Source organism: Nicotiana tomentosiformis, chromosome 2 (assembly GCF_000390325.3).
Source record: "Nicotiana tomentosiformis chromosome 2, ASM39032v3, whole genome shotgun sequence".
Classification (NCBI taxonomy): Eukaryota; Viridiplantae; Streptophyta; class Magnoliopsida; order Solanales; family Solanaceae; genus Nicotiana; species Nicotiana tomentosiformis.
The window spans coordinates 9880668-9895838 of record NC_090813.1 but is presented as its reverse complement, the minus strand read 5'-3'; the positions used below and the strand labels follow the sequence as shown (position 1 = coordinate 9895838).

The 15171-nt window shown below is 35.1% G+C and overlaps 1 protein-coding gene and 1 long non-coding RNA gene across 2 annotated transcripts; one reads left to right on the top strand and one right to left on the bottom strand.

The window, feature by feature from the left end:
- Positions 1–4030: 4030 nt before the first annotated feature.
- On the bottom strand, positions 4031–6992 carry LOC138906369 (uncharacterized). The gene is made up of 2 exons (XR_011413646.1): positions 4674–6992; positions 4031–4314 (listed from the first exon to the last, which is right to left on the bottom strand). It is a non-coding gene; the product is annotated as an uncharacterized lncRNA (long non-coding RNA).
- Positions 6993–12595: 5603 nt separating this feature from the next.
- On the top strand, positions 12596–13944 carry LOC138904328 (uncharacterized). Its single transcript, XM_070192829.1, has 2 exons — positions 12596–12951; positions 13857–13944. Exons 1-2 carry the CDS (start codon positions 12596–12598, stop codon positions 13942–13944), a joined length of 444 nt encoding a protein of 147 aa, XP_070048930.1.
- Positions 13945–15171: the final 1227 nt, after the last annotated feature.

Genomic DNA, 15171 nt, shown 5'->3' with positions numbered 1-15171 from the left:
TGCTCAAAAACTGGGCAAGAGTCTCCTGAAGTGCAGGAGTAGTAACAGGCATCTCAGGTGCCTGTTCTCTAACTGGAGCTACTGGTGTCTCTGGTGCAGCAGCTCGTGCAGGTGCTCTGGATGCACCACGTGGTCTTCCTCGGCCTCTGGCACGGCCTCTGCCCCGACCCCGTCCTCTTGCGGCTCCAACATGGGGCACGAGTGTCTGATCATCGGATCCAGTTGTGCATGTCCTAACCATCTGTGAGAGAATAGAAAGATAATGGTTTCAAACTTTGAAGTCAACAAATGCGCACGGTAAGGAATCAAAGAAATGAATATTTCCTAACAGTTTCATAGCCTCTCGAAGATAAGTACAGACGTCTTCGTACCGATCCATAAGACTCTACTAAACCTGCTTGTGACTCATAACACCTATGAACCTAGTGCTCTGATACCAACTTGTCACGACCCCAAATTCCCTTCGTAGGAGGTCGTGATGGTACCTAGTCTCTAAGACTAGGTAAGCCTATCAATGCGGAATAATTATAAATATCTGAAATAAATAAACTATAATTAAAATAATTACAACTCCCAAAACCCGGTAAAAATAAGTCACAAGCTTCTAAGAATTTATCCTCAATGTCTCTATATATATTAAGGTCTAAAGAAAATAACAAAGCAATACAATAATGATAGGAGGAGACTACGGAGTCTGCGGACGCTGGAAGATATACCTCGAAGTCTCCGTGTGCAGGTAACTCACTGACATCTAGGCTGGTAAGATGTACCTGGATCTGCACAAAAAGATGTGCAGAAGCATAGTATGAGTACACCACAGCGGTACCCAGTAAGTGCTGAGCCTAACCTCGGTAGAATAGTGACGAGATCAGGTCAGGCCCTACTGGAAAATAATAACTTCATGGTAAAATGTTTAACAATATAATAAAATAAAATGACTATGGAAATGAATCAAATAGTATGTCACATTTAATGACAACAAATAATTGCAAATAATATCTCGTGGAATCAAAACAGAATTCCTTTCAACTTTATGAAAATCACAATAATTAATCGAAGTCAACTATGGCCATAAATCAATATCAACAAGGGCACTACCGAGATACCGCCTCGTAGTCCCAAATCATAAATAAATTCACAATATCTCATTTCTTTATCTCACCGCGGGAGCCTTCACAATTTATTTTAAAGAAAATATTTTTTTCAGAAATAGCATCCCGCGTTTTAGTCATCCTTATCACACTGCATGACTCTAGTAGTTCCCCCTACTAGCCACGCGTATCAAGCCACCCTTATCTCACCGCATGCGTTTCAATACTCAGACCTTATACCACCGCATACGTATCAATATCACAATATATCACAATTTGCACCTCAAGTGCCCAATTATTTCAATTTGCCAAAATAAATCAACAACGATATTTTTTCACAATAAAGAGCTCACGGCTCATGCCAACATAAATCATCAATAATATTTTTTCACAATAAAGAGCTCACGGCTCTATCACAATAAGTACAAAAATCTTACAAAAATATTCAGGAATAAATAATTTAGCAAAATAATATTTCAAAATCTTTAATACGTTGCTTCAATACCAAATTTAAAATGTCAAATACTTCATATTAATAATATTTAATTTAAAGAAAATCAATTTCAAATAATGCACAGAATAAAAGAAATCAAGTTTCAACTAAATAGATAAAACAATTAGCTGGAAAAGGTCAAGCAAATTTAAAGTATACAAATCAAATCAATGATGGAGAATATAACAAGATTTAATAATTTAATTAATATGCAACAGTGATCTTCATAATTTAAAAACATAATCCTTCACATTTAGTCCGTGTACACACTTGTCACCTCGTGTACACGACTTTCATCACATTACAATTAATACCAATCCTAGGAAAAATTTCTCCCACACAAGGTTAGACAAGTCACTTACCTCGACTTGCTCCAATTTAATTACGTAGTATGCCTTTTCCTCGATTTTCTGACTCTGATTGACTCGTATCTAGTCATAATTAATTCGATACAGTCAACAAAAATTATAGAATCAATTCCATAAGAAAATACTACAGTTTTCAAAAAAATCCGAAATTAACTCAAAAATGGCCTGTGGGGCCCACATCTCGGAATCCGACGAAAGTTATGAAATACGAACGCACATTCAACCACGAGTCCAACCATACCATTTTTACTAAAATCCGACATCAACTTGACCTCCAAATCTCAAATTCTCATTTTGAAATTCTTAGGCCCAAATCCTCTAATTTCACCCCAAAAACATGTAATTTATTCGAAATATTCAATGATAATCCAATATAATTGACTAACAATGATCACATGTGAGTTACTTCAAGTTTTCCAGTGATGTTTCGCTCAAAAATTGCCTCACCTACTTTTGGAAATATAAAAAATGACAAAATTTCTCGGACCCTTTTGTTTTGTACACTGCCCAGTGCTTTCGCACCTGCGGACAAAATTCTCGCATCTGCGGTCCCGCATCTGCGGTAATTGCTCAGCCCAACTGCCTTCGCTTTTGCGAGCTTTGGACCGCATCTGCGCCTTCGCAGGTGCGGAAAATTCCATCGCACATGCGCGCCTGCCCGCACCTGTGGCCAATTTCTCGCAGGTGCGATTACACCAGAAGACAGAATTTTTTTCCAGATTTCTTCTAAGTCTAAATTTGATCCGTTAACTATCCGAAACTCACCCGAGACCCTCGGGACCTTAACCAAATATACCAACATGTCCTAAAATATTATACGAACTTGCTCGCGCGATCAAATTGCCCAAATAACACCTAAAACTATGAATTAGACCCCAAATCAAAGGAAATTTCCAAGAAAACCTTAAAACTTATATTTTCACAACCGGACGTCCGAATCACGTCAAATCAACTCCGTTTCTCACCGAATTCGGCAGACAAATCATAAATATTATAGTGGATCTATACCGAGCTCCGAAACTAAAATACGGACCCGGTGTCCATAAATCCAACATCATTAATTTCTTAAAAATCATAAGCTTTCAAACTTTTAATATTTTATTAAAATTTCATATCTCGGGCTAGGGACCTCGGAATTCGATTCCGGACATATGCCCAAGTCCCAAATCATGTTATGGACCTACCGAAACTATAAAAATACTGATCCGAGTCTATTTTCTCAAAATGTTGATCAAAGTTAACTCAGTTGAGTTTTAAAGCTCTAATTCATATTTTAATCCATTTTTCACATAAAAACTTTTCAGAAAATTTTACGGACTGCACACACAAATCAAAAAATGATAAATAGTATTTTACGAGGTCTTAGAACACAAAATTAATTATTAAATTTAAAATATGACATTTTGGGTCATCACAATTTCACTGCTCTAGGCTCAAGTTTAGATCTAAGATGAGAAAGAGTAGATGCTTAACAAAGGCAACCAAAACATTTAAGAAAATCATAGGATGGATCTTTCTCAAATAAAATTTCATAGGGAGATTTGAATTTTAGAACCCTAGATGGGAATCTATTGATGAGAAATGTAGTAGTCAATAAACAGTCCCCCCAATATTCAATAGGCAATTTGGATTGAAATAATAATGCTCTGCATGTTTCAAGAAGGTGCTTATGTTTTTGTTCGACCATTCCATTTTGTTGTGGTGTTGAAACACAAGAAGTTTGATGCAAAATGCCCTGAAAGGATAAAATCTTTGAGGCAGTGATACCGGTACCTAATTCTAAAGCATTGTCTGAACGAATGACCTTAAATTTAGTGTTAAACTGCCTTTCTATTAAGACAAGAAAAGATTGCAGAACAGAGAAAGCATTGCTCTTAGTTCTTAACAAATAGGTCCATGTTCCCCTGCTATAATCATCCATTATAGTAAGTAAATACCTATACCCTTCATTAGTATCAATCTTATAGGGTCCCCAAGTGTCAATGTAAATAAGTTCAAAAATAAATTTAGTGGTAATGTTGCTAGAATAAAATGGCAATTTAGCCTGCCTGGCTTGAGAACAAATATCACAGGGAACATTAAAAGAAGACAAAGATTTGAATTGAAATTATGATATGTTTTGCATATTAGATAAAGGCATATGCCCCAACCTTCTATGCCATAGGCTTACATTAGAGTTGACTCTAGCAGAACAAGAAATTAAATAGGAGGCAATGTCTTTCCTGAGATTATTACAAGCAGAATAAGACTGAAAAAGTGGTTGATTCCCTGAATCTAGACAAGAACTGATAGAGGCAGAATTCAGGATGTAGAGACCTTCCTTGACTCCACCAACTACCACTGGCCTCTTTATTGAAGGGGCCTGCAATATTGCACCAAAGGATGAAAAAAGTAAGAGACATTGAAGCTGTTTGGTAAGTTTTTGGACTGATAAAAGATTGAATTTGAAATCTGGAACAAACAACACATTATGTATGGTTAAATCTGGCAGAACATGCACACTACATGTTTGACTGGCCTTAACTTTATAGGAGTTTGGAAGATTAACATAAACATATTAAGCTAAAGGTTTGATGTTGAATAAAAGTGAATAATCAAAGGTCATATGCTCTGAGGCTCATGAGTCTAGAATCTAGGAGTTAGAATTGTTGTGAGAAAAACATGAAAGACAATTTAATTGAGGAAAGCAAGAGAAACAGTTTACAAAGAGTTCAACTGTACCAGCACAATTGGCAGAAACATTTGCCTCAGAGATTTGTTCACCCTGTTGCTCAATCTTCACCTGTTGAAGTAGTTGAAAAATCTGAGAAAACTACTCTTGTGTTACTGCTTTTCCTGTTGAATTTCCTTCCATTCCTATGACTGACTGAGTTCCACTCTCATCAACTACAGCTGCAGCATTGCTGTGTGCTCCTCCTTGGTACCTCTTGGATTTAGTAAACTTGAAAGTTGAGGGGAAACAAATGATCCTATAACGTTTATCAATTGTATGTCCAGGCTTCTTGTAGTAATTGCAGATCTGATTGTTTTTCTTGCTTTCAAAATTTGTTTTGAACTTGCCTTCATTGTTTTCATATCTCTGATAGTTTAACTGCTGGTTTTGCACTAGGAAGGCAGACTCAACTGAATGTTGTGCTACATGTATCTCCCTCTGATTCTCATCTTGAATAAGCAGGGATTACGCTTGATTGATATTGGGAAGGGGTGAGATCATCAGAATATTGCTTCTCACAGCATAGTAGACTTCATTGAGTCCCATTCAAAATTAGATCAAACGACCATCCTAGAGGGATTTCATAGTCCTTGTTTTACCTCCACAAGTACACTCACATGTGCAGTGAATGCATATATTCAGAGTGTCTAATTTATCCCAATTTTTTTTCACTTTGGTGTAGTAACCTACTACATCTGAGGTTCCTTGCACAAGGTCACTCATTTCTTTCTCCAATTGATAGAGTTGAGCACCATTGCATTGCCCAAATCTGACTTCAAGTTCTTTCCATATGTTTTTTGTTGTTTTGGAGTAAAGCACACTCTTTGCTATATCATTCGAGAGTGAGTTCAACAACCATGAGATGACCATGTCGTTGCAATGATTCCATGGTTTAAACAGATTTGAAGATGGATCAGGTTTAGCACAACTTTCATCAATAAAGCCTAGCTTATTTTTAGGTGAGAGTGCAATGAAAATGGCTCTACGCCATCCTCCATACCCTTTTCCATCAAACACTAAGTTGACAAGCATTATTCCTTGTGAGTCTGAAGGATGGAGATAACAGGGGTGAGTGGAATCAGTGATTGCTAGGGCTGGTTGAGTGAAAGCTGGAATAACAGTGATGGGTGGAGTAGCTGAAACTCCTGAGTTATCATCTGAAGAGTTTGGTGCCATGGAGATGAAAAGGAAACGACTGAGAAGAAGATGAAATTTTAGGAAATTAGATATATATTGCTCTGATACCATGAAGAGATGTTAAGAAAATTTCCTTTTCATTGAATGAATTTTGTATCTTTACAGTGTCTCGTTATATGCAACAAAGAGAAGAATCTCTATAACTAATTTTCTCCGCGTGTTCTTCACTTATTCAGCTAAGCCTAACAAACTAATAAAAGAATACTAAATGAAAAATATATTTACAAAATTATTATCCAGCTAATCTGGTTCTAGAAGGTTGCGGTTTCTTCATATTGTGGAAACCATCTGTACTCAAATTAACTCGTGTAGGTGCCAGAAGAAATCCCTTATTTTGTGATGGAGGGCTCTGATTGGTTTGTGCATTCATACGTGTGAGAGGTTTAGAGATTGGGTCTTTGTGTCTTTGCTTCATTTCATTTGTTTGGTCTGATAACATAGGCTTCTCTTCTCTCTCTAAGCCCAATCTTTCCATCTTCTGTAAATGGGTCTCTTTAGGATTTTTGGTGCCAACACTCCGAAAAGCATTTTCGAAGCTTCGGTTCCTAAGCAATCCGACTGGCGACTGCCTGGCGGAAGGAGGAGGAAGAGAAATAGTGGTATTCCCATAATTAAATTTGTTATACATTAGCCATAAATCTTGATTTTTCTTAACTTCAATGTTAGAAATAGTTAAAGAGCTCAGTGCAGCACTTCAGAAGCTATAACTTTTATTAGCGAATTGGGAGGTGAGATTTGTACACAGGAGCTAAACCACCATTGGAGAAGCTTTGGAGCTTGAATTTTCAAAACCCATATCTGAAAGCAAAATTGAAATTATGGGTAAAAATTGTTTGTTGTTGCTGATTTGAGTTTATAAAGTAATCATACCACCAAGTTGTTGAAGAAACTTAGAAACACCATTGTTATGGTTCTAAGAAAATTTGAAGAAGACGAAATGGGTTCCTCTGATTTCTTGATCTTTTGCTCAAATTGGTCATTGACAACACTGTTGAAGTTAATGGCAATGAGAAGAATGAAATAGGCATGGTGGTAATTCGTTGAACCATTTGCTGAAGTAATTCTTTATGTGTTTCAGTGTCTTTTTTTCAATTAAAAAAGAGAACAAAAAAGAGATTCTGACGGGTTGGGTCAGGTAATGGGTCTAATTAGGGGCAGATCTTAAGTGAATCAGGTATTTAAAATGGGGCTTGGTCTTTTTGTTCCTGACCTGCCACGTGTCATTCCGTGTCCAAATTAACCGTATTTTTTAACCAAAGTATAACGGTAGAGGCACAAATATATTGATAGTGAAACGGACGATAAATTTAAATAAATTTTGTTAGCAGAAAGGTATATCTGACCTTTCCCGCCGGCAAAATTGTTGGCCTTCCTTTCTTCCTTTTCCTTTTTCTTCAAATGGAATTGAAGGTGGTCGGCGGTGACAAATTTTTCCGGCGATATTCGATTGTTCCCATTTCATTGTATTGTTTGAGTTTCATATTGGGGAGCTTCGTTTGGTTTAATTAATATTTGAATAGAGATTCTTATTGTCAATCTGAATCGCTAATACCATCACTAAGTGATGAAAATTCTCATGATGGAGTAACATAAAGAACCTTTAAAACAAGAATAATGGGCAACTGAAGCTACTTGTTACAGTTGCTTGGGTTGACACAATAGAAAGATAAAAGAATAAGAGTAGTTTACACTTAATACAACTTATTTAGTACTTAATTAAATAAGTTACAATTATTTTTAGAAAATTATATAAAATACAATTTATTTTAATCTACAACTTTTCATATCCCTAAAATCTCTCCCGAGATTCTCTTACCTAAAACTATCCTAATATCTCTCTCTTGAGATTCTTCTCTCTCACCTAAAATGTATTTATCCATATTAATTTTTTCCCAATTTCTCTATTAAAAGATTCCTAATGTCCCTAATATCTTTCCTCCCTTTTACGTATATAATATATCACTCCCCTCCCCCCCCCAATCCTTCCTCCACCCCACTACAAAATTCTTATACCCTTCTTCATACACCATTATAGTATATTTTTTATCATTTAATTTGGCTTCTCTGTACAATTACTAATGATATATAGTAGTATATTATATATTATATATTATATATTATATATTCTATACATGATATTATATACTTATATATGTGTATATAGTATAACATAAATTAAAGGTAGACACTGTAGTAAAATTATTCTATGTTGGATTTTAAAAGTATTACTTAATATTTGTATATTGTATAATTACTATGATATATATGTATTACACAGTGTATTATGTATTTATATAAAGTATAATTGTTAAACCTAATAACTCCTCATGTTTCTTGAAGATAATTTTCTCTAATTAAAATGATGTTGATAGTGATGAATTGACTGTAGGAAAATATTCCTACGATAAGTATATCAAAGTGGGGAATAAAATTGAAAGAACAAAAGAACCCCAAAATGTAGAACCTAGTTTAATGATGGATGCAACATATTTTTATGGAGGATACCTCCTGATAATGAGATAATATTATTATGGTAACCTATAGCATTTATAGTAATAATTTTTAATTAACAAAAAAGAGAATTTTAAGGGACTAATTATGGATACGTTTCAAAATTAGATTCCTTTTTTTTTATAGGTATTTTGCCGTATTTTAGGGTATATGTTTTATACATTTATTATGTTTATGTTGTAGAATATGTTATTATTTTAATTGTTGTAAATTCTGGAATTTATTATGAATTCATACGTAAACATGAAAATTTCCTGAAGAATAAAATAAGGAAAAAAATTGGAATGAGAGTGAAAAAACTAATTTAAAGAATAAAATAGTGCAAAATAAAAATTTTAACCTTCTGTTTTCTTTTTGACATGTTCCTCAGGAAACTGATTATTACTCTCCATCTCACGTAGGCTCAAGGGATGGAATTTATTACATCTATATTATGTTAATATTACAGAATACTTACTCAACATACATTTCACAAAAATTAGGAACTGAAGTCGGAATTTATTTAAAAAATTGGCATAACTGAAACCTACTGGAAAATGACATTGAACAATCGCTTTGAAAATAATAGTCAAATAAATATATATATATATATATATATATATATATATATATATATATATATATATATATATATATATATTCCTTATTTGAATTATGTAACATACCGTATTTGTAAAAATAATATGTAGTAATACATAACATAAGAAATTCATGTTTTTTAGGTTTAAGAGTCTTTTTGTTTGTTCTTAGGTCTAAACCCTCTTTGCTATGCGGCTAACTTGTGCAAAAAAGAAAAAATGTTTTGACTATTTGCATGCTTAATGATGAGGTTTGAGCTTTTCGTTTTTTTACGTTAATTTCTTATTCATGTTGTTGTTGTTGTTTTGTTTTTGTCGATTATTTATGTATTTCATTGTGAATCTGAATCTTTTTGCCTATAGTAAGCATTTATTATGTCGTATTTACAAGCATTTGTATCTTGTATGAACCTACATATCATGGTGGTCATAATTATAATCTATTATATAGTTCCTTGTTTTTTCTGTTTCCTTTCTTCTTTATAGGAGTAGTGTGTTTTTGTGAGACCCCAGGTGTTTCTCTCTTCTCTTACGTAATATACGTAACGTGGAGTGGTTATATTAGGTATATATGATTGGGTATAGCATATTGGGAGAATAAGACTGAAAATGTGTGGTAATATCAAGGAACTAAACTAAAGCTTTAAGTCAAAGAAATCCCTTAAACAAAGGTTCATGGTTAAAGAAATGGCTCGGGTAGCACCCCGCGCGTTCGGAAGGTTTAAATTAACTTGCACCTGTGGGATAAGACTAAGAGTGTATAATATGCTAAGAATAATGTGTTATGAGGTATTATAATATCACACTGGTCACATGTTAAGTTTTGGAGTCAAGCAAGTTGCGAAATAAAGGTCGGCAAAAGTTATCGTAAATTTCTCTAATAAATTTTTTAAACTTTGGGTCAAATATATCAGATCATTTCTCCCAATATATAAAGAGTTATGGGACCCACAACCTATTAAATCGAAGGTCTACGAGTCTAGTTTGCAACCAAATGAATCTCACATCAAACCGACATTGGAGTAAAATATTATGACTGTTTTACCGCGGACGGTCCGGGCTAAAATCGGGTCGCGAACCGGGTCGGGTCAAACAAGTGGTATAAGTCGGAAAATCCGACTTTTAAGACCCCAAAATATTTTATCTTCGTCCCAAAATAGTGAGAAAGCTTAAGAGAGGGTTTCATGGTGTTCTTGAGTGATTAAGGTGCGTTTTTAACGATTTCTATCGTTAAAGTTTGCCCCCGTGCCTAGAAGTGCAATCTCTACGCTTTACAATCGTTTTCCCCTTCTATTAGCTGTGTTTAGAGCTATTTTTGGAAGATAGTAAATTGTTGTTCTTGCTGGTTCTTCAGGATTTATACTTGGTTTGCCAAGGTAATTATCTTGGGACTCTTTCATGATCGTTTTTATAAAGTTATACGGGCGTTTCGTCAAGTTAGGGTCATATGGCAAATCTGCCAATTTAAACTCATTTATAAACTGTTTATAAGTGCGTATAAGCTGCATATATACAATGGTTTCGAAGCTTAGGACGTAAGGAACAACTTTCGTGAAGGAACTACAGGCATTCGGACGTTCGTTGGAGAGGTATGTTAAGGCTAAGCTTCATCCTTCCTTTTAGCACAATTTTGGGAAATTCCTAAGACGCCAAATGTGATATTTTACTATTCTGTTGCTAGAAAGACCTTCTGTGAAAGGCATTGGTATCATAGCTGAAGTATTTTCATGATGCTATTAGGTTGATATTCCACTCGTTCGGTTAAAAAGGGTATTCGACATCTATATATGTCATTTTGTCGGCTTTCTTAAATATATGTCCATATATATGAATTCTTATTCGTCTTTGGGTTGTGTGACTTAAAAATAAAGGCATTTAGTATTTGCGATCAGTCCTTCTTCCTTGTTAAAGTGTATTTTAAAATCTCTAAAGTGACACGTCGATTTCAAAATTTTTAAATATAATTTTTATGTTTAAACTACTAAAACTTTTAATTTTTTTTGAAATACTTTCTTTTACTAATTATCAAGAAATTAGGTATAAGGACTAAGTGAAGCACCTTAAGCTTTTTATGAACATATTCAGAGTTAAGTTATCTTTCTAAAAGTCGAGTTAAGTTTTCAAACTTATTAAAAAAGATATGAGGTTCCACGAGACATTTGTATGCGATACGAAGGTGATTATGAGATTATGAGAATAAGAGTACCAATGAGCCAAGGTTGGCTAAGTTCTTGTTATGGCCTATTATGTGCATTCAAAGTTCATATCATACATGACATATTATGCATGGACTTCGAGCTATAATCGGAGGTAAGGGGCCTATTTGCCCGAAAGACTATATATATTGTACAGATGGCCACAGGTTGGCAATATGATACCGGTTAGCTACCGGGAGAGACCGCCATTGCTAGCATTTGGTTGGGTATGTCATGCATTTATATCAATATATATGTATTCACGACATACGATTACACGAGCATACCATGCATATTTTATTACTATGAGGTCGGATGTCGGCCATGGAGGCTATCAGAGTTTCAGTGTCAGGTGGTATCTTTATTACCTTTTTACATCAGCTATGTATGATTCTACTTTCTGCCTTACATACCAGTACATTTTTATTCGTACTGATGTCCCGTTGCCTGGGGACACTGCATTTTTGTTTCGTGCGTGTAGGTCCAGGTAGGGACTCTGATCGACCCCTCCGTTAGGATATCGGGGTTCAGCTGTGAATTGGTAAGCTCCACCCCTTCATGGAGCTTTCATAGGATAGTTACTTTTGTTGTACAGTTTGGGTATAGTTGGGGCCTTATCCCGATAGTGCTTATGACACTCTTAGAGGCTATTGTGGACACAATATTCTGGGTTTCTTTTTTTGCTGCTTTTAGTCTCCAGCCCATAGGCTTGGCATGTATATATAGGTGTGTAGGCATGTATGTCTTCAGTCGCGGCCTCGTTGGCCAGCTAGTATTTTATTATTTTGGCTTGTCTACCTATGTTTATATGGCTTATTGTTATTCATGTCATAACCTTACGGTCCAGGCTTAGTATTTCAGATGGTGTGCTGCCCGATCTGTTGGGCCCCCAGTCTAGTTAGCTAGTATGTTTAGTGACTAACTCGATCGAATACAGTATTGAGTGCCAGTCGTGCCTCCCCTAGTTTGGGGTGTGACAAACTTGGTATCAGAGCAGGTCGTATCCCAGGGAGTCCACAAGTCGTGTCTAGTAGAGTTTTGCTTATGGGTGTGTTGTGCACCACACTTATAATTAGGAGGCTATGAGGCATTTAGGAATGGTTACATTTCTTTCAATTAATAGATCGTGCTATAGAGCGAAGTTATAAGAACATATGAAATCTAAATCGTGATTTGTGTTTCCTATCTAACAGGCTACCTACGCTCAGGAGATGGCACAGCGAGAGATAGGTATGGATCCGGGAGAAGGTACCAGTCGTTCCCCACCGGGTCAGAGGGATAGATTTCCCTTAGAGGCTCACAGTGAGTCTCCTTCAGTATTTATTTAAACAGAGGGAGCTGAACCTACGACAAAGAAGATGGCTAGAATTACTAAAGGACTATGATGTTGATATTTTATATCATCCCAGCAAAGCTAATATTGTTGTTGATGCCCTTAGCCGGAAGTCCATGGTCAGTCTAAGCCATGTTGAAGCTGATAAGGTCAAGATGACCAAATATCTATGCCAGCTAGCTAGTTTGCAGGTGCGTTTGGTAGATGCAAAGGGTGGATGCATTCTCGTTCAGAATACGGCAAAATCTTCTTTTGTTACTGAAGTGAAAGAGCGACAACACGAGGATCCTGAGCTTATAAAACTGAGGGAAAGTATTCCACGACAGCGACAACCTTTATTTGAGCTAACTGGAGATGGAGTCCTTAGATACCAGGGCCGCTTATATGTACCGTCAGTAGGAGAGCTCCGTGCCAAGATTCTTTCAGAGGCCCATTATTCTAGATATGCAGTTTATCCCGGAGCAACAAAGATGTATCGGGACCTTCGACAGATCTATTGGTGGAATGGAATGAAAAAAGATATCGCGGAGATGGTAGCCCAATGTCCCAACTGCCAGCAAGTTAAAGCCGAACATCAGAGGCCTGGAGGCCTAACTCAGTGTATTAAGCTTCCATTATGGAAATGGGACATGATAAATATGGACTTCATCACTGGTTTGCCTCGCACTCCACGGAGGTATGATTCTATTTGGGTAATTATTGATAGGCTTACAAAATATGCTTATTTCCTGCCAGTCAGGACGACATATTCAGCCGAGGATTATGCCAAGCTTTACATTCGAGAGATTATTCGCCTTCACGGAGTGCCATTATCTATTATCTCTGATCGAGGGGCTCAATTTACAACATATTTTTGGAAATCTTTTTAGAAGGGTCTAAGCACGCAGGTAAATCTTAGCACCGCTTTTCATCCGCAAACTGATAGACAGGCAGAGCGTACTATTCAGACAGTTGAGGATATGTTACGTGCCTGCGTGCTAGATTTTAAAGGACGTTGGGATGATCATCTATTCTCTGCATTTTAGGCTTATGACATAATCCTATTCTCTGCATTTTAATTTTGTTAGTATTTGTTTTGTCAGTGTAGACTGAATTCTTGGTGTTCCTTTGGATACGTGTGATAAGATTTAAATTATTATTGACCTTTTCTTTTTGTAGTTTTTATTAGTGTTTAGGCTTATAATTCGATTATAATGAGCTGAATGAAAATACTTTGGTATAATTGACAATTATATCTTCATAATTTAAGTTAAAGGCTTGATTCGATACGATTTACTTTCATATACTCCATCTTATTCAGATTCTCGAATTAATCAGATAACAAGTTTAGTTTATTATGAAATCGATTAAACTATTTTCTTCTATCATATGATGTAGGGAAGATTTAGGTCTTCAGTTTATTAGAAATGAAATAAATGCATATAACCACAATTCAACATGTCCACCAAGTTGTGGTAGCTCTTGATTCAACTAAAAGTGTAGCACCATATGTGTTTGGTTGATAATGCTCTTAAGATTTTTTTTTTTCTCATTTATTCATCAAAGAAGGTTGATTGATTTTACTCACTGTTGGTTTTCTCCTTTTATTCATTTTATTATAAGGTTAAATATAGCCTGAAGTCTGCTATGGAAACCATAATTTATATGCAATTCTTGTATCATTTGGCATATCTTTTGATTTTTTGTCCTTTTCTTTTGATTGTGTTTTTATTTTAGGGGTGAGAGAGAGGAAATAAGGGAATAAAGAAAATAAGAAAAAAGAACAGCTATAAAAGCATTGATAATATTAGGGCTTCTGAATAGTTTACATATATAGAACACGCAAAAGACTTCGCTATTCAATTATCAATTCATTAGGCCTTCTTAATAGTTTACATTGTTGATTTACTCACTTTCTAAAAATAAATAAATAGTACTTCATATCATGGGTAGTAAAGCGCAAGCAGATTAAATTAAAAAATAATAACCATTATTTAGTGGAGAAGCAAGCAATGAATTCTTGTTTTTTTTTTTTTTTACATCGTACAAGTTCTCTATTATATATTTAAGAGATTTTTCTCTTGTCTATATTTGAATTGTGCGTTAATTTATTTTTATGTTTCGGACTTGAAAGGCTTTAATATGTGACTTAATTTACAATTTTTATACAGATTGGTTGGTCTATTTTAATTCATAATAGAAATTCAATATTATTTTCCTTTCTACGAGTTTGTTGCAGTTCAGCATTTCTTATCCATTTCACAGATGATTAATCTATATTCAAGAAAATGGTCCATTTTTTTATATGTATATTCTTAAGATAGTGAGAATGATATTGGGGTATATCTTTTTGTTTGAATTTCTTGTGAATATTTATGGTTTTCTGTGGATTCTTAAGTTCTTTTATTCAGTGTGTTCTATAAATTTTTCTCCTTTTCAATTTTTTTTCCTTTAGTAAGTGAATTTGAATCTCCCCCCCCCCCCCCCCCCGCGCCCCTTTTTTTGTGATTAGTGAGTTATGTAAATTATTATTTTTTCAAGTATAATAGTAGTTATGTATGTAGGAGAACATATCAAAGAGAGTTGGAGATTGGGGAATAAGAAGGGAAATTCAAAAAGAGCCAGATTTACAATTGGTCAATCAAAAATAGTCACAGTTTCAAAAGTAATCGAAATTTAGCCACTTTTCATGTAAAGATAAATTTAAACGAAA